The following is a 20,803-nucleotide window of genomic DNA, read 5'->3' on the forward strand; positions in this document are numbered from 1 at the left end:
CGGTCCATGCCCAGAGACAGTGTTTGTCTTTCTTTTCCTGTCCCATGTGGCAAAACAAGACTGGGGACTGGTCCCCTCCTTCCCATTTCAACCTCCCCTCCCCAAATTACCGCCAACCACAAAAGCAAATATGTTTTAAATGGCCCGCCACATTTTTTATTTTTAACAATACCTCTGTTTTCTGATGTCTTTAAGTCGGAGAAACATCGACTGAAGGGTGACATGACAGAGGTTTACAAGATTATGCATGGGGTAGAGAAAGAAGTACTTTTCTCCCTTTCTTACAATACAAGAACTTGTGGGCACTCAATGAAATTGCTGAGCAGTCTGGTTACGAGGGAATAAAAGGAAGTTCTTCACCCAAAGGATGATTAACAAATGGCGTTCACTCCCATAGGAGGTGGCAGCAGCTGCAAGCATAGCCAGCTTCAAGAGAGGATTGGATTAACATCTGGAGCAGAGGTCCATCAGTGGCTATAAACCACAGCATACTGTTGGAACTCTCTGTCTGGGGCAAGTGATGCTCTGTATTCTTGGTGCTTGGGGGGAGCAACAGTGGGAGGTCTTCTAGTGTCCTGGCCCCACTGGTGGACTTCCTGATGACACCTGGGTGGGTTGGTTGGTTGGTTTGGCCAGTGTGACACAGAGTGTTGAACTGGATGAGCCACTGGCCTGATCCAACATGGCTTCTCTTACGTTCTAGTTTTGAGAAACTGGGTGTTGTTGGGGGGGTTTTCTTTTTGAACTTGCTTGATCATTTTATTAGCCAAGTGAAGGCAAATGAGTGTTAGCAAGGGAACGTTATCCTTTAATCACAGGAGTATGGTAACTCTGGCAGTACTTCCACCCACAATCTCTATTTGCTTACTTTTGAAGATATTTATCCCACCACTCCCCCAGAATGGAGCTCAGGGCCATAAACAACATAGAATCAGCAAATTGCTTAACCATGACAATGACAATGAAAAGGAATAGAGGGTGCATGGGGTTCAACACGGTGCATGTTTATAAGCTTTTTCAACATTTTATTTTGGTTGTATTGTGGAAAGGATTTCCTGAGGACCCCAGTCTAAGCCCCACAATCCCACCTGGGGGCACCACACAGATGCATTTACTCCAGACTAGGCCCCATAAATAGGGTTGCCAAGTCCAATTCAAGAAATATCTGGGGACTTTGGGGGGTGGAGCCAGGAGACATTGGGGGTGATGAGCATCATTGAACTCCGAAGGGAGTTCTGGCCATCACATTTAAATGGACCACACACCTTTTTAAAGCCTTCCCTCCACTGGAAATAATGCAGGATAGGGGCACCTTCTTTTGGGACTCATAGAATTGGACCTGCTGGTCCAATCTTTTTGAAACTTGGAGGACATTTTGAGGAGAGGCACCGGCAGCTATGCTGCAAATTTGGTGCATCTATCTCAATAAACAGCGCCCCGCCCCCGAGCCCCAGATACCCACGGATCCATTCTCCATTGTTCCCTATGGGAATCGGTCTCCATAGGGAATAATGGAGTGCACAGCAGACATATCTCCCCTCCCCTTTCTGATGACCCTGAAGTGGGAGGAGGGCCTCCAAACTGGGGGATCCCCTGCCCCCACCTGGGGATTGGCAACACTACCCCATAAATCTGCTTGGGGAGACCCCCCACAGAGGCGTTTACCCCAGCCTAAGCCCCACAATCCCACCTGGGGACACCCCACAGATGCATTTACTCCAGACTAGACCCCAGAAATCTGCTTGGGGAGAGCCCAGAGGCATTTCCCCCAGCCTAAACCCCACACTACAACCTGGGGGCACCACCCCACAGGTGGATTTCCCCCATCCTAAGCCCCATAAACCAGCTCCGGGTGATTCCCCAGATGCCTTTACCCCAGACCACACCCCACAATCCCACCTGGGAGCACCCACAGGTGCATTTCCCCCATAAATCTGCTTGGGGAGATCGCACAGATGCATTTCCCCCCAGACTAGGCCCCAGAAATCTGCTTGGGGAGACCCCCATAGAGCAGGGGTGGTCAAACTGCAGCTCGGGAGCCACGTGTGTCTCTTGAAGCCCCCACCACACTGTTGGCTGGCTTGGAGAAGGCTTGTCTCTCTTTAAACCACTTCTCCAAACCAAGCCAGCTGGTGGCATCTAAAGTTGCTGTCTTTCTACCTCTCTCTCCCTCCCCATCTCCCTTCCTTCCTTCCCTCCCTCAAACATCTGATGCTCGCGTCTTGCGGCTCTCAAACATCTGACATTTATTCCATGTGGCTCTTAAGTTAAGCAAGTTTGGCCACCCCTGCCATAGAGGCATTTACCCCCAGCCTAAACCCCACAACCCCACCTGGGGGCACCCCACAGATGCCTTTACTCCAGACTAGACCCCATAACACTGTTTGGAGACGTCCCACAGGCGCAGTCCCCACCCCGGGATACAATATGGGAAGATACAAAATGGGAAGAACCAAGCCCCACAAAGCGGCCCTGGGTCCCCCCCAAGCTCCTTCCCACCCCTCTCTTGTTCTCAGAATGGCCGCCAGCCTCCCCCCGGAGAAAGCCGAGGGAGTAGGGTTGCCAAGTCCAATTCAAGAAATATCTGGGGACTTTGGGGGTGGAGCCAGGAGACATTAGGGGCGGAGCCAAGATCAAGGCTGTGACAAGCATAACTGAACTCCAAAGGGAGTTCTTCTGGCTGTCACATTTAAAGGGACAGCACACCTTTGCAATGCCTTCCTTCCATAGGAAATCATGAAGGATAGGGGCACCTTTTGGGGGGGGGGGGGGCTCATAGAATTGGACCCCCTGGTCCAATCTTTTTGAAACTTGGGGGGTATTTTGGGGAGAGGCACTAGATGCTATACTGAAAATTTGGTGCCTCTACCCCAAAATAGAGCCCCCCCCCCCCGAGCCCCAGATGCCCGTGGATCAATTCTCCATGATTTTCTATGGGAATAAATCTCCATAGGGAATAACAGAGTTCCCAGCAGACGTTTCCCTCCCCTCCCCCCGCTTTCTGACGACCCTGAAGTAGGGGGGAGGGCCTCCAAACCGGGGCATCCCCTGCCCCCACCTGGGGATTGGCAACCCGACGGGCGGGAGGAAGGCAGAGGCCTCCTCCTCCTCTCGGGCCGGCCCAGCTCCCGCCCTGCCCGCCTCTTCCTCCGCCCCTCGGGAGGAGCGAGGCCCGTCTCCGCCGCTCCGTCAGTCGGCGGCCGGCTGCGCTGCTGTAGCTGCTGGTGGTGCTGCGTGGCCGGGCGCGGGAGGCCCGAGGCGGGCTGTGGCGGTGCGGCGAGGCCGGGGCGAGCGGGGCCCGCCGGGCTCCTCCTCCTCGGGCTGCTTGGGCTGCTTGTGCCTGGGCGCCATGAAGGGCAAGGAGGAGAAGGAGAAGGAGGGCGGCGGCGTCGCGGGGCTGCCGGGGAGCGGAGGCGGGCCGGGCCTGGGCCTGGGTCCCGGCGGCGGCGGCGGCGGCGGAGGAGGCCTGGCGGGCGGCAGCCCGGAGAAGAGCCGCAGCGCCCAGGAGTACAAGGAGCAGGGCAACCGCCTCTTCGTCGGCCGCAAGTACCCCGAGGCCGCCGCCTGCTACGGGAGGGCCATCGTGAGTCTGGGAGGGAGGAAGGAGCGCCTCTGAGCATGGGCAGAGGGCCTGGGGAGTCGTGGGTGCATGGGCATATTGTATCCCCGCACTATGGAGAGGGGTGGCTTCTGAGCATGGGCAGAGGGCCTGGCGGGGGAGGGAGCAGGGTCTCCTGGCTGCATCCCCGCACTGTGGAGAGGGGTGGCTTCTGAGCATAGGCAGAGGGCCTGGGAGGGGAGGCAGCAGGGCATCCTGGCTGTATCCCCGCACTGTGGAGAGGGGTGGCTTCTGAGCATGGGCAGAGGGCCTGGGAACTGGTGGGTGCATGGGCGTATTGTATCCCCGCACCATGGAGAGGGGTGGCTTCTGAGCATGGGCAGAGGGCCTGGGGACTGGTGGGTGCATGGGCGTATTGTATCCCCGCACCATGGAGAGGGGTGGCTTCTGAGCATGGGCAGAGGGCCTGGGGACTGGTGGGTGCATGGGCATATTGTATCTCCGCACTATGGAGAGGGGTGGCTTCTGAGCATGGGCAGAGGGCCTGGGGACTGGTGGGTGCATGGGCATATTGTATCCCCGCACCATGGAGAGGGGTGGCTTCTGAGTATGGGCAGAGGGCCTGGGGACTGGTGGGTGCATGGGCATATTGTATCTCCGCACTATGGAGAGGGGTGGCTTCTGAGCATGGGCAGAGGGCCTGGGGACTGGTGGGTGCATGGGCATATTGTATCCCCGCACTATGGAGAGGGGTGGCTTCTGAGTATGGGCAGAGGGCCTGGGGACTCGTGGGTGCATGGGCATATTGTATCCCCGCACTATGGAGAGGGGTGGCTTCTGAGCATGGGCAGAGGGCCTGGGAGGGGAGGCAGCAGGGCATCCTGGCTGTATCCCCGCACTGTGGAGAGGGGTGGCTTCTGAGCATGGGCAGAGGGCCTGGGAACTGGTGGGTGCATGGGCGTATTGTATCCCCGCACCATGGAGAGGGGTGGCTTCTGAGCATGGGCAGAGGGCCTGGGGACTGGTGGGTGCATGGGCGTATTGTATCCCCGCACCATGGAGAGGGGTGGCTTCTGAGTATGGGCAGAGGGCCTGGGGACTGGTGGGTGCATGGGCATATTGTATCTCCGCACTATGGAGAGGGGTGGCTTCTGAGCATGGGCAGAGGGCCTGGGGACTGGTGGGTGCATGGGCATATTGTATCCCCGCACCATGGAGAGGGGTGGCTTCTGAGTATGGGCAGAGGGCCTGGGGACTGGTGGGTGCATGGGCATATTGTATCTCCGCACTATGGAGAGGGGTGGCTTCTGAGCATGGGCAGAGGGCCTGGGGACTGGTGGGTGCATGGGCATATTGTATCCCCGCACTATGGAGAGGGGTGGCTTCTGAGTATGGGCAGAGGGCCTGGGGACTCGTGGGTGCATGGGCATATTGTATCCCCGCACTATGGAGAGGGGTGGCTTCTGAGCATGGGCAGAGGGCCTGGGAGGGGAGGCAGCAGGGCATCCTGGCTGTATCCCCGCACTGTGGAGAGGGGTGGCTTCTGAGCATGGGCAGAGGGCCTGGGAACTGGTGGGTGCATGGGCGTATTGTATCCCCGCACCATGGAGAGGGGTGGCTTCTGAGCATGGGCAGAGGGCCTGGGGACTGGTGGGTGCATGGGCGTATTGTATCCCCGCACCATGGAGAGGGGTGGCTTCTGAGTATGGGCAGAGGGCCTGGGGACTGGTGGGTGCATGGGCATATTGTATCTCCGCACTATGGAGAGGGGTGGCTTCTGAGCATGGGCAGAGGGCCTGGGGACTGGTGGGTGCATGGGCATATTGTATCCCCGCACCATGGAGAGGGGTGGCTTCTGAGTATGGGCAGAGGGCCTGGGGACTGGTGGGTGCATGGGCATATTGTATCTCCGCACTATGGAGAGGGGTGGCTTCTGAGCATGGGCAGAGGGCCTGGGGACTGGTGGGTGCATGGGCATATTGTATCCCCGCACTATGGAGAGGGGTGGCTTCTGAGTATGGGCAGAGGGCCTGGGGACTCGTGGGTGCATGGGCATATTGTATCCCCGCACTATGGAGAGGGGTGGCTTCTGAGCATGGGCAGAGGGCCTGGGAGGGGAGGCAGCAGGGCATCCTGGCTGTATCCCCGCACTGTGGAGAGGGGTGGCTTCTGAGCATGGGCAGAGGGCCTGGGGACTCGTGGGTACATGGGCATATTGTATCCCCGCACTATGGAGAGGGGTGGCTTCTGAGCATGGGCAGAGGGCCTGGGGACTCGTGGGTACATGGGCATATTGTATCTCCGCACTATGGAGAGGGGTGGCTTCTGAGCATGGGCAGAGGGCCTGGGGACTCGTGGGTACATGGGCATATTGTATCCCCGCACTATGGAGAGGGGTGGCTTCTGAGCATGGGCAGAGGGCCTGGGGACTCGTGGGTACATGGGCATATTGTATCTCCGCACTATGGAGAGGGGTGGCTTCTGAGCATGGGCAGAGGGCCTGGCGGGGGAGGGAGCAGGGTCTCCTGGCTGCATCCCCACACTGTGGAGAGGGGTGGCTTCTGAGCATAGGCAGAGGGCCTGGGAGGGGAGGCAGCAGGGCATCCTGGCTGTATCCCCGCACTGTGGAGAGGGGTGGCTTCTGAGCATGGGCAGAGGGCCTGGGAACTGGTGGGTGCATGGGCATATTGTATCTCCGCACTATGGAGAGGGGTGGCTTCTGAGCATGGGCAGAGGGCCTGGGGACTGGTGGGTGCATGGGCGTATTGTATCCCCGCACCATGGAGAGGGGTGGCTTCTGAGTATGGGCAGAGGGCCTGGGGACTGGTGGGTGCATGGGCATATTGTATCTCCGCACTATGGAGAGGGGTGGCTTCTGAGCATGGGCAGAGGGCCTGGCGGGGGAGGGAGCAGGGTCTCCTGGCTGTATCCCCGCACTATAGAGAGGGGTGGCTTCTGAGCATGGGCAGAGGGCCTGCGGACTCGTGGGTGCATGGGCGTATTGTATCCCCGCACTATGGATAGGGGTGGCTTCTGAGCATGGGCAGAGGGCCTGGGGGGGGGGAGCAGGGTCTCCTGGCTGTATCCCCGCACTATGGAGTGTCGGAGTCCAGCCCCAACAATATAATGGTGTGAAAAAGAAAGGTAGACAGGAGACAGATTTAAAGATTGCAAAGCATGCTCGAGTACAGCTGCACAGGGAATGATCCCTCAGCCTCTCCAGCACCTCCTTTTATTTCCTCATACACGTCATACCCCTTAACCAATAAGGCGTCGAGTACAATCTGCTCAACAACAAGGAGCACATGCATTCTGTACTTCTAGTTACATAGTATCCAATTATACCAACTGCCAAACCTTACACATAACTTCCCACAATGGAGAGGGGTGGCTCCTGAGCATGGGCAGAGGGCCTGGGAGCGGAGGGAGTAGGGCCTTCTGGCTGTTTTCCTGCAATAGGAGGGGGTGGCTTCTGAGTATGCGCAAAGATCATTTGGTGCCTGGGCTTAGATGGAGGAGAGGATGGGAGAGTCGAGAGCATCTCAGAGCATGGGCAGAGGGCCTGGGAAGGGAAGGAGTGGAGCCTCCTGGTTGTATCCCTGCAATATGAAGGGGGGTGGCTTCTGAGCATGTGCTGAGCGCCTGAGAGAGGAGGAAACCTATGGACATATATGAAGCTGGCATATAGCGAATCAGACCCCTGGTCCATCAAAGTCAGTCTTGTCTACTCAGACTGGCAGCTGCTCTCCAGGTCTCAAGCTGAGGTTTTTCACGCCTCCTTGCCTCAATGCTTTTTAGTTGGAGAAGCCAGGGATTGAACCTGGGACCTTCTGCTTACCAAGCAGATGCTCTACCACTGAACCAAGTTAGTCTTGTCTACTCAGACTGGCAGCTGCTCTCCAGGGTCTTAAGTTGAAGTTTTTCACGCCTACTTGCCTGGACCCTTTTGAGTTGGAGATGCTGGCAATTGAACCTGGGACCTTCTGCTTACCAAGCAGATGCTCTACCACTGAACCAAGTTAGTCTTGTCTACTCAGACTGGCAGCTGCTCTCCAGGGTCTTAAGTTGAAGTTTTTCACGCCTACTTGCCTGGACCCTTTTGAGTTGGAGATGCTGGCAATTGAACCTGGGACCTTCTGCTTACCAAGCAAAGGCTCTACCCTTGGGCCACAATCCCTCCTCCAAATCATATGAACATCTGAAACTGCCTTCTACTGAATCAGACCCTCGGTCCATCAAAGTTAGTCTTGTCTACTCAGACTGGCAGCAGCTCTCCAGGGGCTCAAGCTGAGGTTTTTCACGCCTATTTGCATGGACCCTTTTTAGTTGGAGATTATACTGCTGTATCCCTGCAATAGGAAGGAGGAGGGGTGGCTTCTGAGCATGGACAGAGAGCATCTGGCGAGTAAGCTTAAACTCAGATGGAGGAAAGAATATGAAAGTCGAGAGCGTCTCAGAGCATAGGCAGAGGGCCTGGGAAGGGAGGGAGCAGGGCCTCCTGGCTGTATCCCCACAATATGTTAAAACAATTTTTATTGGTAACATATGGCAGTTATATCTAATACTAATAAAATATTAATAATCACTTAATGCCTTCCCCATACATTACTCTTTTCCCTCCCATCTTAATTATAAACATTGGTAACATAAGGTAATAATTTCTATTTCTACATTCTTAATCGTTTTTCACCACTATCCCCTATATTACTTTCTAATTACCCTTCCCCCGTTACTTGGCTCCCGCTGATGATAATAATTCAAAATAATAATATTTAAAGGTACTCTATTCTAATCAAGAACCAATATTTATACTCTGTCTTCTTCTAAAACTTAATCTTAATCATTATCAAAAACTACTAACATTTAAAGATACACTTAACTACTAAAACCAAAAATTAATATTCTTTCTTCTAAGACTTAATCATTATCAAAAATTGTCCAATGTCCTTTTACTTTCCGCTCTTTTTCTGCATATTTTCTAAATTTTTTCCACTCCATCTTAAAAACCTCCACATCATAGTCTCTTAAGGTTCTTGTTAATTTGTCCATTTCACTCCATGTCATAACTTTAACTATCCAATCCCATTTTTCTGGTATTTTTTCTTGCTTCCACAACTGCGCATACAATGACCTAGCAGCTGAGAGCATATACCATATTATAGTTCTATCTTCTTTTGGAAAGTTTTCTATTTGTAATCCCAAGAGAAAAATCTCTGGCACTTTCTTGAATTCGTACCCCAAGATCCTAGAAATTTCTTGTTGAATCATCTGCCAATACTGTTTTGCTCTTTCACAAGTCCACCATATATGGTAAAAAGAACCTTCATGTTTTTTACATTTCCAACATCTATCTGACATCTTATTGTTCATCTTTGCCAATTTTTTAGGAGTCATATAAATGTATCCCCACAATATGGAGAGGGGTGACTTCTGAGCACAGACAGAGAACATCTGGCTGGTGGGCTCAGATGGAGGAGAGGATGGGGAGAGTCAAAAGCATCTCAGAGCATGGGCAGAGGACATGGGCTGAAACGGGAAGAATCAGGCCTCCCTGGTTGTATCCCCTGAATATAAGGAGGGCGACTTCTGAGTATGGGCAGAGAACATCTGGCTGGTGGACTGAGATGGAGGGAGGAAAGGGATCAGCCGCTCCAAGAATACGAAAGGGGTAAAGAGTGTCTGAGAGCACTGGCAGAGAACATGGTTCGAGATTGCAGGGAGCAGGCCGTGCCTGCATCCCTGGAATATGAAGGGAATGGCTTCTGAGCATTAGCAGAAAGCATCTGGGCTGAGATGGCGAGAAGCAAATACAAAAAGGAGTGTCTCAGAGCATGGGCAGAGTATCACCGTTGGCAAGATCTGGTTTGCTGCAAGTCTGACTGAGATGGGAGAGGAGGAAAGGAATCGTCCCCCCCCATTCCTCCCAAGAGCACTTATAAAATGGATGTGTGGCTTGAAAGCTGGCAGCGGTTTGAAATGGGAGGGAGGGAGGGAGGGATCAGGCCTCTGTTTTCACCCCACTGCTGTATGACTGGGCTAAAGGGAGAGCCCCCACAAGCATAGGCAGAGTACATTTTGCATTGAGCCTGCAGGTGGGTGTGCGTTATGTGTGTGCACAACAGGGAAAATAAAGGACACGAGTTCGGGAATCATCCCAAGAACATGAAGCAAGCCTATGCCGGCCAGGAGTTCCTTGAAGGAAGGGCGGCAGCGTCGAAGTAAACAGGAAAAAGGATGCCTTTGAGCATGGGCTGAGCGTGGCACGGTCAGCGACTTCCAGCTGACATCCATGAATTGTGTCCATCCAAGAAAGGACTTGTGGGCTGGCAAACTGGCCAGATTGCCTTGACTCAAGTTCCCCTCTAAAGAGCGCCCTTTAGGGGAGGGACAGTGGCTCAGGGGCAGAGCATCTGCTTGGTAAGCAGAAGGTCCCAGGTTCAATCCCTGGCATCTTCAACTAAAAGGGTCCAGGCAAATAGGTGTGAAAAACCTCAGCTGGGGACCCTGGAGAGCTGCTGCCAGTCTGAGTAGACAATACTGATTTTGAGGGACCCAGGGTCTGATGCAGTATAAGGCAGCTTCATATGTTCATATCGCCCGTTGCGTGGCAGAGAATGAAGGGGGTTGAACAGTGGGGTATTTTAGATGACCTTTTATATTTGTTTTTCCTACAAGAAAGGCAGCGTGTGTGGTTGACCCCTTTGCCCGTTGATTCCTTACAACAATCCTGTTACACATTTAACAACAGTAAAGTGTTATTCAAAATATAAGCTTCTAGAGAGCCAGTTCGGTGTTGTGGTTAAATGCACGGACTCTTATCTGGGAGATCCGGATTTGATTCCCCACTCCTCCACTTGCACTTGCTGGAGTGGTCTTGGGTCAGTCATAGCTCTCGCAGAGGCTGTCCTTGAAAGGACAGCTTCTGTCAGAGCTCTCTCATCCCCACCCATCTCTCAGGGTGTCTGTTGTGGAGGGGGAGGGGGGGTGGGAAGGTAAAGGAGATTGTGGCCGCTCTGAGACTCTGAAATTCGGAGTATAGGGCGGGGTATAAATCCAGTATCTTCTTTTTCTTCTTTGTGTGCAAGCACACTTTTTCAGATACAAGCAATGGAATAAAGTGTGTTTGCACACAAAAGCTTATACTTTGAATAAAACTTTGCTGGTGCTAAAGGTGCCACTGGACGCAAACTTTTTTCCGCTCTTTCAGACTGACACGGCTGCCCACCCGAATCTAATAATCCTGTTAGTTAGCTTAGGCTGAGAGAATCGTGCCTGCTCCAATATCTCCCAGTGAGTTTCACGGTCAGCAAACTTCCTTGTTTGTTTGTTTGGGAGATAACTGTCTAAACTGTTTATTTTTTTAAAAAAAATCCAACCTCCTGGAAGGCTCCGTTTCAGCAGAAACAATTACCGCGCAATGATAAAAACCAATAGTTAAAGCAGCGGACAACCTTGGCGTTTAACAACCTTCCCGTTTGCGGCAAAAAGCCACATTGAAGAAGAAAGAAAGATTTCGGAAGCAGCACGGAAATTTAAAAAGCGGCCCAGAAGCCAAGTTAAAGTTAGGAAGGAACGTTCTGGAGCTGACGTGGTGCTCATCTAGGTCAGGGGTGGCGAAACTGTGGCTCTTTCACACATATTGTGTGGCTCTTGAAGCTCCCAACACCCTGTTGGATGGCTTGGAGAAGGCTTTTCTCTCTTTAAATCATTTCTCAAAACCAAGCCAGCTGGTGGCTTGGAGAATGCATTCTAAGTTAAAGTTGTTTCTTTCCACCTCTCCCCCCCAAAAATCTGTTTTCCTTCCTTGTGGCTCTCAAACATCTGATGTTCATGTCTTGTGGCTCTCAGACATGTGACGTTTGTTCTGTGTGGCTCTTACATTAAAAAACTTTGGCCACCCCTGGTCTAGGTTATGTAGATTATTGATTTCGTTACTGCTGCTCAATTGGGACAGGATTTGTGGCCGTGTGTGTCATCGTCACAACAACCCTGTGAGGTTAGTTAGCTTTTTGACCTGGAGGCCTCTGAGTAAGCTTCACAGCCAAAGCAGGATTTGACCCTGGGGAGGTGCCCTTGTGGACCGTCTTTTGCTCTGTCAGGGCTTTCTGCCGCACACGTTTGCCCAGAGACGCCTGAACTGTTATCGTGCCAACGCTGTGAATCAAGACGCAGCTGTTTAAACAGGATAGGATGTGACTCAGCTCTGTGGGCCTCGTCATTCACCTGCCAAACTATTTAAGGGTTTACATTAGATTCCCCAGGCAAAAAGAAATAGGGGAGGAGCTCTGGCTCGGTGGTGGAGAACCTGTTCGGCATGCCTAAGATTCCAAGTTCAATTCCTGCGATCTCCAGTTAAAGGATCTTCAGTTGCAGGTATCGGGAAAGACCGTTCGCTGCCTGGAGTTGTCAGAGAGCCACTGCCGGTTGTACAACGCCCGGCCCGATAGATCGGCGGACGGACTCGGAATAAAACAAGCCTGGGCTCAGTTTTGGGGGGTTGAGCCCAGTCCAAGGCTAAAGAGGCGCCTCACACCCAACCAGAAGTGTGCGAAAAGGACCCCCACCCACATCATCTGGATGTCCCTCAGCAGAGGAGATGACGCCTTGTCTAGTGGCTAAGACAGACCCCGAAGAAAGAGGTTCCCATCTGTGGAAATGTACTCTAGAATAAATTTTTGTTAAAGGTGCCGCAGCGCCGTGGTTTACTTTTGCTGCAATGGACTTGAAACAGCTGCCGTTTCAGAACTGTGATAGAGCCGTGACCCGGGAAGTCCCTGGTTTGAGTCTTCTGCCAAAAAACTCACTACGGGGGAGGGGGGGGAATCATCCCTTTCATCAACCGCTTGGCTGGGGATCTGATTATGCTCTTTGGCCAGTCACGCTTTCTCAGCCGAACCCAGGTTGCAGGATTGCTGTTTTGCAGTAATAATGGGGGAGTAGGGAATCACGTATACCGCCCTGAGCTCTTTCGGAGGACTATAAAATATTATTAATATTAAATACTGTCACGACTCAGGGGGGGTCTTACCAAGTGCTGCCACCACTCTGGGTAAAGGGTCTCCCTTGAGAAGGCCCAGAGTCCCCTCCAAAGCCCTTCCAGACCTCCCTTAGCTTAGGCCAAATAATGGGCGTGAGGACCAGTCGTGACAAATACGTAAACTATAACAATAACCTTCTCAGTGACCAGGGTGCTTCTGAGCATGCAAAAGTTGTTTCTTTCCCTCCTCCCCCTCCCGGTCCCGCTGTTGTTGTTATTATTATTATTAGTTTATTTATATTCCGCCCATTCCCCCTTAGAAGAAGATGATGATATTGGATTTATATCCCGCCCTCCACTCCGAAGAGTCTCAGAGCGGCTCACAATCTCCTTTCCCTCCCCCCCCCCCACAACAGACACCCTGTGAGGTAGATGAAGATATTGGATTTATATCCCGCCCTCCACTCCGAAGAGTCTCGGAGCAGCTCACAATCTCCTTTCCCTCCCCCCCCCCCAACAGACACTCTGTGAGGTAGATGAAGATATTGGATTTATATCCCGCCATCCACTCCGAAGAGTCTCAGAGCGGCTCACAATCTCCTTTCCCTCCCCCCCCCCACAACAGACACCCTGTGAGGTAGATGGATTTATATCCCGCCCTCCACTCCAAAGAGTCTCAGAGCGGCTCACAATCTCCTTTCCCTTCCTCCCCCCACAACAGGCACCCTGTGAAGTGGGTGGGGCTGAGAGGGCTCTCCCAGAAGATGCCCTTTCAAGGACAACTCCTGCGAGAGCTATGGCTGACCCAAGGCCATTCCAGCAGCTGCAAGTGGAGGAGTGGGGAATCAAACCCAGTTCTCCCAGATAAGAGTCCACGCCCTGTGTCTCCCAGATAAGACACCCTGTGAGGTAGATGGATTTATATCCCGCCCTCCACTCCAAAGAGTCTCAGAGCGGCTCACAATCTCCTTTCCCTTCCTCCCCCCACAACAGGCACCCTGTGAAGTGGGTGGGGCTGAGAGGGCTCTCCCAGAAGATGCCCTTTCAAGGACAACTCCTGCGAGAGCTATGGCTGACCCAAGGCCATTCCAGCAGCTGCAAGTGGAGGAGTGGGGAATCAAACCCAGTTCTCCCAGATAAGAGTCCACGCACTTAACCACTACACCAAAATGGCTCTCCTTAGGGGCTCAGGGCGCAGCACAACAAAATAATAAAATCACAATAAAGTCATATAATAATAATAATAATTCAATTTCAGTATTCAATAGAAGAAAATAGCCTGGCAGACCAATCTGATGAGATGGTGCAGCAGGACAGTACAGCAAATCAGGCACAGCAAGATAGTACAGTAGGGGAGGCCAAGCGATCTAATGGGTAGATGCCCACCGCCTCACTCGAAGACCTGGTGGAACAGCTCTGTTTTACAGGCCCTACGAAAGGCTAGCAAGCCAGATAGGACCCAGCTCTTTATAGGGAGCTGATTCCACCAGGTTGGGACCAGGACGGAGAAAGACCTGGCCCTGGTAGAGGCAAGACGGGCATCTCTTGGGCCGGGGACAGTCAGCCTATCTTGGGAGGCCAAGCGAAGCGACCTCCGGGGCATCTACGGGAAGAGACGGTCCTGCAGCTATGCTGGTCCCAGGCCGCGTAAGGCTTTGAAAGTCAGAACTAACGCCTTGAAGCGGATCCAGTACTGTATCGGTGCAGGCCATGGAGCACCGGCCACATGCTCACCCGTATAGGGTGAATCCTTACCAGCCCTTGTGAATCTGGAATGAGTGGAAGGGCTTCCCAACCTCATAGCTATGGGCCACAGTAGTCAGGCAAGAGAGAGAGAGAGATGGCCAGCGTGCCCAGGTGAGGGCCAGCTGGCTGGGGGAGAAAGGAAGGAGAATTGCCACTATCCCAAAAGTATTCCCCTTCCTAGAGGTGGCTGCCATGGCAGTGACTTCACCAGTTTTGGTATAGGGGTTCAGAGCAGTGGATTTTAATCTGGAGAACCGGGCATGATTCCCCCCACTCCTTCCCATGCAGCCAGCTGGGTGACCTTAGACCAGAGCTCAGAGCTGTTCTCTCAAGAGCAGTTCTCTCAGAACACTCTCAGCCCCGCCTCCCTCACAGGGTGTTTGTTGTGGGGGAAGAGGAAGGAAAGACAATTGTAAGGTGCTCTGAGTGAAGTAAAAGGTCAAGGTAGTCCCCTGTGCAAGCACCAGTCGTTTCCGACTCTGGGGTGATGTCACATTGCATGGTTTTCACGGCAGACTTTTTACGGGGTGGTTTGCCATTGCCTTCCCCAGTCGTCTACACTTTCCCCCCAGCAAGCTGGGTTCTCATTTTACCGACCTGGGAAGGATGGAAGGCTGAGTCAACCTGAGCCGGCTACCTGAAAACCCATCTTCCGCCGGGATCGAACTCAGGTCGTGAGCAGAGAGCTCCGACTGCAGTACTGCAGCATTACCACTCTGCGCCACGGGGCTCTGAGTGAAGGATGGGGTATAAAACCAACCTCTTCCTCCTCCTCTTCTTCCTCTCGCAGCAGTCGCCCACATGCAAGGATGAGCCGGGGGGGGGGGTGGCTTTGAAGAAGTTTGTTGGAGAGGAAAGGGGTCCTTCGGCCCACAAGGCCAGCATCTCAGGGAAGCTGATAGTGTGTCTGTTCACCAGTCTCTCCAGCCATGGCCGCTTTGCCTGCCAACTGCAAGCCCTACGGACTTTGTCTGGGATGCCGCTCAAACCTCCACAGAGGAGGGGCAGGATAAATATGTAGTGCATAAGGTTTTTAAAAGCAGTCGGGTTCAAACGGATAAAAGGAAGGACTTCTTCACCCAAAGGGTGATTGACACGTGGAATTCACTGCCACAGGAGCCGGTGGCAGCTACAAGCATAGCCAGCTTCAAGAGGGCATGGATAAGCATATGGAGCTGAGGTCCATCGGGCTATTAGCCACAGCATATTATTGGAACTGCTCTGTATTCTTGGTGCTTTGGGGGGCATAGTGGAAGGGCTTCTAGCGCCACTTGTGAACCTCCTGATGGCACTTCGGGGGGTTTTGGCCACTGTGTGACACAGAGTGTTGGACTGGATGAGCCATTGGCCTGATTCAACATGGCTTCTCCTATGTTCTTATGTGACACAGAGTATTGGACTGGATGGTCCACTGGCCTGATCCAACATGGCTTCTCTTATGTTCTTGTGTGACACAGAGTGTTGGACTGGATGGGCCATTGGCCTGATCCAACATGGCTTCTCTTATGTTCTTGTGTGACACAGAGTGTTCGACTGGATGAGCCATTGGCCTGATTCAACATGGCTTCTCCTATGTTCTTATGTGACACAGAGTATTGGACTGGATGGTCCACTGGCCTGATCCAACATGGCTTCTCTTATGTTCTTATGTGACACAGAGTGTTGGACTGGATGGGCCACTGGCCTGATCCAACATGGCTTCTCTTATGTTCTTGTGTGACACAGAGTGTTGGACTGGATGGGCCACTGGCCTGATCCAACATGGCTTCTCTTATGTTCTTATGTGACACAGAGTGTTGGACTGGATGAGCCATTGGCCTGATTCAACATGGCTTCTCCTATGTTCTTATGTGACACAGAGTATTGGACTGGATGGTCCACTGGCCTGATCCAACATGGCTTCTCTTATGTTCTTGTGTGACACAGAGTGTTGGACTGGATGGGCCACTGGCCTGATCCAACATGGCTTCTCTTATGTTCTTATGTGACACAGAGTGTTGGACTGGATGGGCCACTGGCCTGATCCAACATGGCTTCTCCTATGTTCTTATGTGACACAGAGTATTGGACTGGATGGGCCACTGGCCTGATCCAACATGGCTTCTCTTATGTTCTTGTGTGACACAGAGTGTTGGACTGGATGGGCCACTGGCCTGATCCAACATGGCTTCTCTTATGTTCTTATGTGACACAGAGTGTTGGACTGGATGGGCCACTGGCCTGATCCAACATGGCTTCTCTTATGTTCTTATGCGACACAGAGTGTTGGACTGGATGGGCCACTGGCCTGATCCAACATGGCTTCTCTTATGTGACACAGAGTGTTGGACTGGATGGGCCATTGGCCTGATCCCACATGGCTTCTCTTATGTTATTATGTGACACAGAGTGTTGGACTGGATGGGCCACTGGCCTGATGCAACATGGCTTCTCTTATGTTCTTATGTGACACGAAGTGTTGGACTGGATGGGCCATTGGCCTGATCCAACATGGCTTCTCTCATGTTCTTATGTGACACAGAATGTTGGACTGGATGGGCCGTTGGCCTGATCCAACATGGCTTCTCTCATGTTCTTATGCCCACTTTCCTGGAATGAGGGGTGGCTTCACTGGGGAACAGAAGTCACATGCGGGACCAGCATGGACCATGCAAACTGATCTGCACCTTGCATTTTGTTTGCATTGACCTTCAGTTGCATGGAACGTAGCACATTTTGCACTGAAGCCTCTCCTCGACAGGCTCCTTGCAGAGCGAGGCCAGTGCTAGGCATGCGGCAGAACAGGACAGCATTTTTGAGCGCTCCTCCCCTGTGAAACCCAGCGTGGAACCCTAGTTATTATGCCGGACTAGGACCGTGGAGATTTGGGTTCGAATCTCCACTAAGCCCTAAAGCTCAGTGGGTGGCCCAGGGCCAGTCACACCTGCTCGACTTCTCTGCCCTTCTGCGAGAACAAAACAGCGGAGGTGTCGGCAGCCAGGGTTGCTGCTCAAGCCTCCACAGAGGATGGGCGGGATAAAGATGTAGTGCATAAAGCAAAGCGGTAGACAAGTGGCACCTTTAAGACCAACGAAGTTTTATTCAGGATGTAAGCTTTCGTATGCTCTAAGCAGACTTCATCAGACAAAATGGGAATGGCAAGCCGTCTTTAAATATCGAGAAAGTGGGCATATAAATATATATATAAATATAGAGAAAACCATCTATATTTAAAGATGGCTTGCCATTCCCATTTTGTCTGATGAAGTCTGCTTAAGAGCATACGAAAGCTTACGTTCTGAATAAAACTTTGTTGGTCTTAAAGGTGCCACTTGTCTACTGCTTCGTTCTATTGCTTCGGACCAACACGGCTGCCCGCTTGGGTCTATGTAGTACATAAGGTTTTGAAAAGCCCACAATTCCCTGCAAGTTCTCTCTTTGTTTTGTAAAGCAGAGAAAAAGTTCCAGCCCAGAGTACTAATCTGTTGTGTGCCAGTTTCTACCTGCAGGGAGATTTCACCCAAAGGTGCACAGAAATCTCTGTTTCTCCCATTTAAAATCTTCACATCTCAGCTCCCTCATTTTTCTGCATGCAGAGCAGGCCCGAGAGCAACCCCCAGAGATTATACCGGCTTTTAAGCTCCAAAGAGAATACGTGGCCCACTGGAATGGAGAAAGACATGAAGTTGGGGCTTTTCTTGAGCAGGGAGCCAGTTCCGGCTGGCTTGGCATCGAGGGGGTGTGGCCTAATATGCAAATGAGTTCCTGCTGGGCTTTTTCTATCGAAAAAAGAAGCCCTGCGTGAAGTGATATAAGGGGAGGGTGGATTTAACCCTTTTTGATTGAGTTGCTGGTGGGTGGTTGAGCCATGCTGGGGGTGGCCAGCTGGTGGCTTGGGTGACTGGGATCTGCCTTCCAGAGGCCCTCTCTGAATTGGCACGGTAGAAAACAAACCCTTCTGAATTAAAAAAAAATCCCAAGTTATTTGCTGAGATGGTGTCGTGGCCTGTGGGAGGCTGGCGTCTCCTGCTGGGGCTTGTGCCTGCACCACGGCTGCACCTGAGCTGCCCATGACGCTGTCTAGGGCAGGCGTGGCCAGACTGTGGCTAGGGAGCCACATGTGGCTCTTTCACACATATTGTGTGGCTCTCGAAGCCTGTGCTGCCTCATCAGCCAGCTTGGAGAAGGCATCTGTCTCTCTAAATCACTTCTCCAAGCCAAGCCAGCCGATGGCTTGGAGAATGCATTTAAAGGGTTTGTAGAATCTTTCGGGCTCAAGTGCCGTGTTCTACTGGAGAAAGTTTTTCTTCCAGACGTTTTGTTCTCAGCCGGAAGAAAAACTTTCTCCAGTAGAACACGGCACTTGAGCCCGAAAGATTCTACAAACCCTAATGATGTTACCAGCCGTGAAAACCTGAAATCTTTGATAATGCATTTAAAGTTACTTTCTTTCCACTTATCTCTCCCTCCCCATCTGTCTTCCTTCCTTCCCTCCTTCCTTCCCTCCTGGCTCTCAAACACCTGACATTTATTCTATGTGGCTCTTATGTTAAGCAAATTTGGCCACCATAGGAGCATGTGGGATTCCTTGTCCCCTCTGGCTTAGTGTAAAGAGTGGAGGACTCTTATCTGTGAGAACTGGGTTTGATTTGTCACTCGTCCTCTGCATGCAGCCAGCTGGGTGACCTTGGGCCAGTCACGGTTTCCCCAGAGCTGTCCTTTCAAGAGCAGTTCTCTCAGAGCTCTCTCAGCCCCACCTACCTCGCAGGGTGTCTTTTTGGGGGAGAGGGAGAAGGAGATTGTGAGCTGCTCCAAGACTTCAGCTCTCCTCCTCCAGCAAAGAGTCTCTGGTTTTCTTCCTCTGCTCCGTCACTCTCTTGGTGAGCCAGTTTGGCATAGTGGTTAAGAGCACTGTAAGCTGGGAGAACTGGGTTTGATTCCCCCACTCCTCCACGGGCAGCCAGCTGGGTGACCTTGGGCAGTCACAGTTCTCTCAGAACTGTTCTCTCAAGAGCAGTTCTCTCAGAGCTCTCTCAGCCCCACCTGCCTCACAGGGCGTCTGTTGAAGGAAAAGGAAGGAAAGGTGATCGTAAGCTTCTCTGAGTCTCCTTCAGGTAGTGAAGGGCGAGGTATAAAAAACAACTCTTCTTCTTCTTGGTCTTCGGAAGGGCCCAGGTGATGCATCCAGTCCAGCAGAGACATTAGAACAACTCCTGGTTTTACATTCTTAATCGGAGGGCCCCGCCCATTTTTCCTTCGTTTTCGCAGGCGGCTGAAGGTGTAACCCGAAACCTGCTCTGCCCGATCTATTCAAGAATGCCAGGCACTCAGCACAATGAGGCAGATATGTAGCATTCATTAAGTTCAGGATCTGAAACACACACACCCACCTTTTCTTTACATCCAGCATGATAAAGAATTCTGGAGAACTCAAATGCTTGAACGGTATTTTGCATTATTTGGCTTGAATTTTGCCTTGGGGTACTATAAAAAACGGTAAAGGTAGTCCCCTGTGCAAGCACCAGTCATTTCTGACTCTGGGGTGATGTTGGCTGTCACAGTGTTTTCACGGCAGACTTTTTATGGGGTGGTTTGCCATTGCCCAGAGTTGGAAACGACTGGTGCTTGCACAGGGGACCTTCCTTCCTTCCTTGCCACTGCCTTCCCCAGTCATTTACACTTTCCCCCCCATAGCTGCCTGCAATCTCTGTTTCAGTAATAATGCCCCTTGAGTATCAGCGATATATTGGGCTTTCCCAATTCTGCTAGAAAAAGCTTTCATTGTTGCCCATTAGCAGAGGTCATTTTGTAGAAAAAGAGATGCGGGAGCTCATTAGCACCACTCATTTGCCTCTGCCACACACCCCTGAGATCACCAGAAGGTGTTCTAAATCATATCAGCCAGCATCTACCTTAAAATGCTTCTTGAATTATAATTGTCATAATCAAACCCAACTCCCATCATACTTTTAAAATTCCTTTCTCCTCTTTGGCCACAGTGGCATGAGGAAGATTTCCATCCGTCTGCTTCATGTGTTTTGGTTATTTCCCCATTTTTTGTAGGAAAAACATTAGAAAGCTTGTCAAACCTTAAGAGTTCAGCATAATTCTCACAGGGGGTTTGAACAATGGAGCACAATAAAAATTAGAAGAAGAAGACTGCAAATTTATACTCTGTGCTTCTCCCTGAATTAGAGTCTCAGAGCGCCTTACAGTCTTCTTTACCATCCTCCCCCACAACAACCCTGTGGGCTGAGAGCTCTGACAGAAGCTGCCCTTTCAAGGACAGCTCTGTTAGAGCTATGGCTGACCCAAGGCCGTTTCAGCAGCTGCAAGTGGAGGAGTGGGGAGTCAAACCCAGTTCTTCCAGATAAGAGTCTGCGCACTTCACCACTAAAACCAAACTGGCTGAAGTTCTAGAGCTCTGTTTCCGTGAACTCCTGCCCAAAATGAGGCCTGCCCATTAGCCAGTTTCCTCCTTTGAGATTTGTGCTTATCTTCCTGTAGGATCTTTTCCCCTCTGGGGTTTGCACTTTTCTGTT

General features: G+C 51.9%; 1 protein-coding gene across 1 annotated transcript in view; it reads left to right on the top strand.

Annotated features, from left to right (window-relative positions):
• Nucleotides 1–3,329: 3,329 nt before the first annotated feature.
• STUB1 (STIP1 homology and U-box containing protein 1) overlaps nt 3,330–20,803 on the top strand; it is a 30,399-nt gene continuing 12,925 nt past the window's right edge. The window contains exon 1 of the mRNA XM_060260902.1: nt 3,330–3,583. Within this exon, the coding sequence (XP_060116885.1) occupies nt 3,350–3,583 (234 nt within the window). The 5' untranslated portion in view covers nt 3,330–3,349. The remainder of the gene's footprint in view (nt 3,584–20,803) is intronic.

The sequence above is a fragment of the Heteronotia binoei genome, chromosome 20, assembly GCF_032191835.1.
Source record: "Heteronotia binoei isolate CCM8104 ecotype False Entrance Well chromosome 20, APGP_CSIRO_Hbin_v1, whole genome shotgun sequence".
Lineage (NCBI taxonomy): Eukaryota > Metazoa > Chordata > Lepidosauria > Squamata > Gekkonidae > Heteronotia > Heteronotia binoei.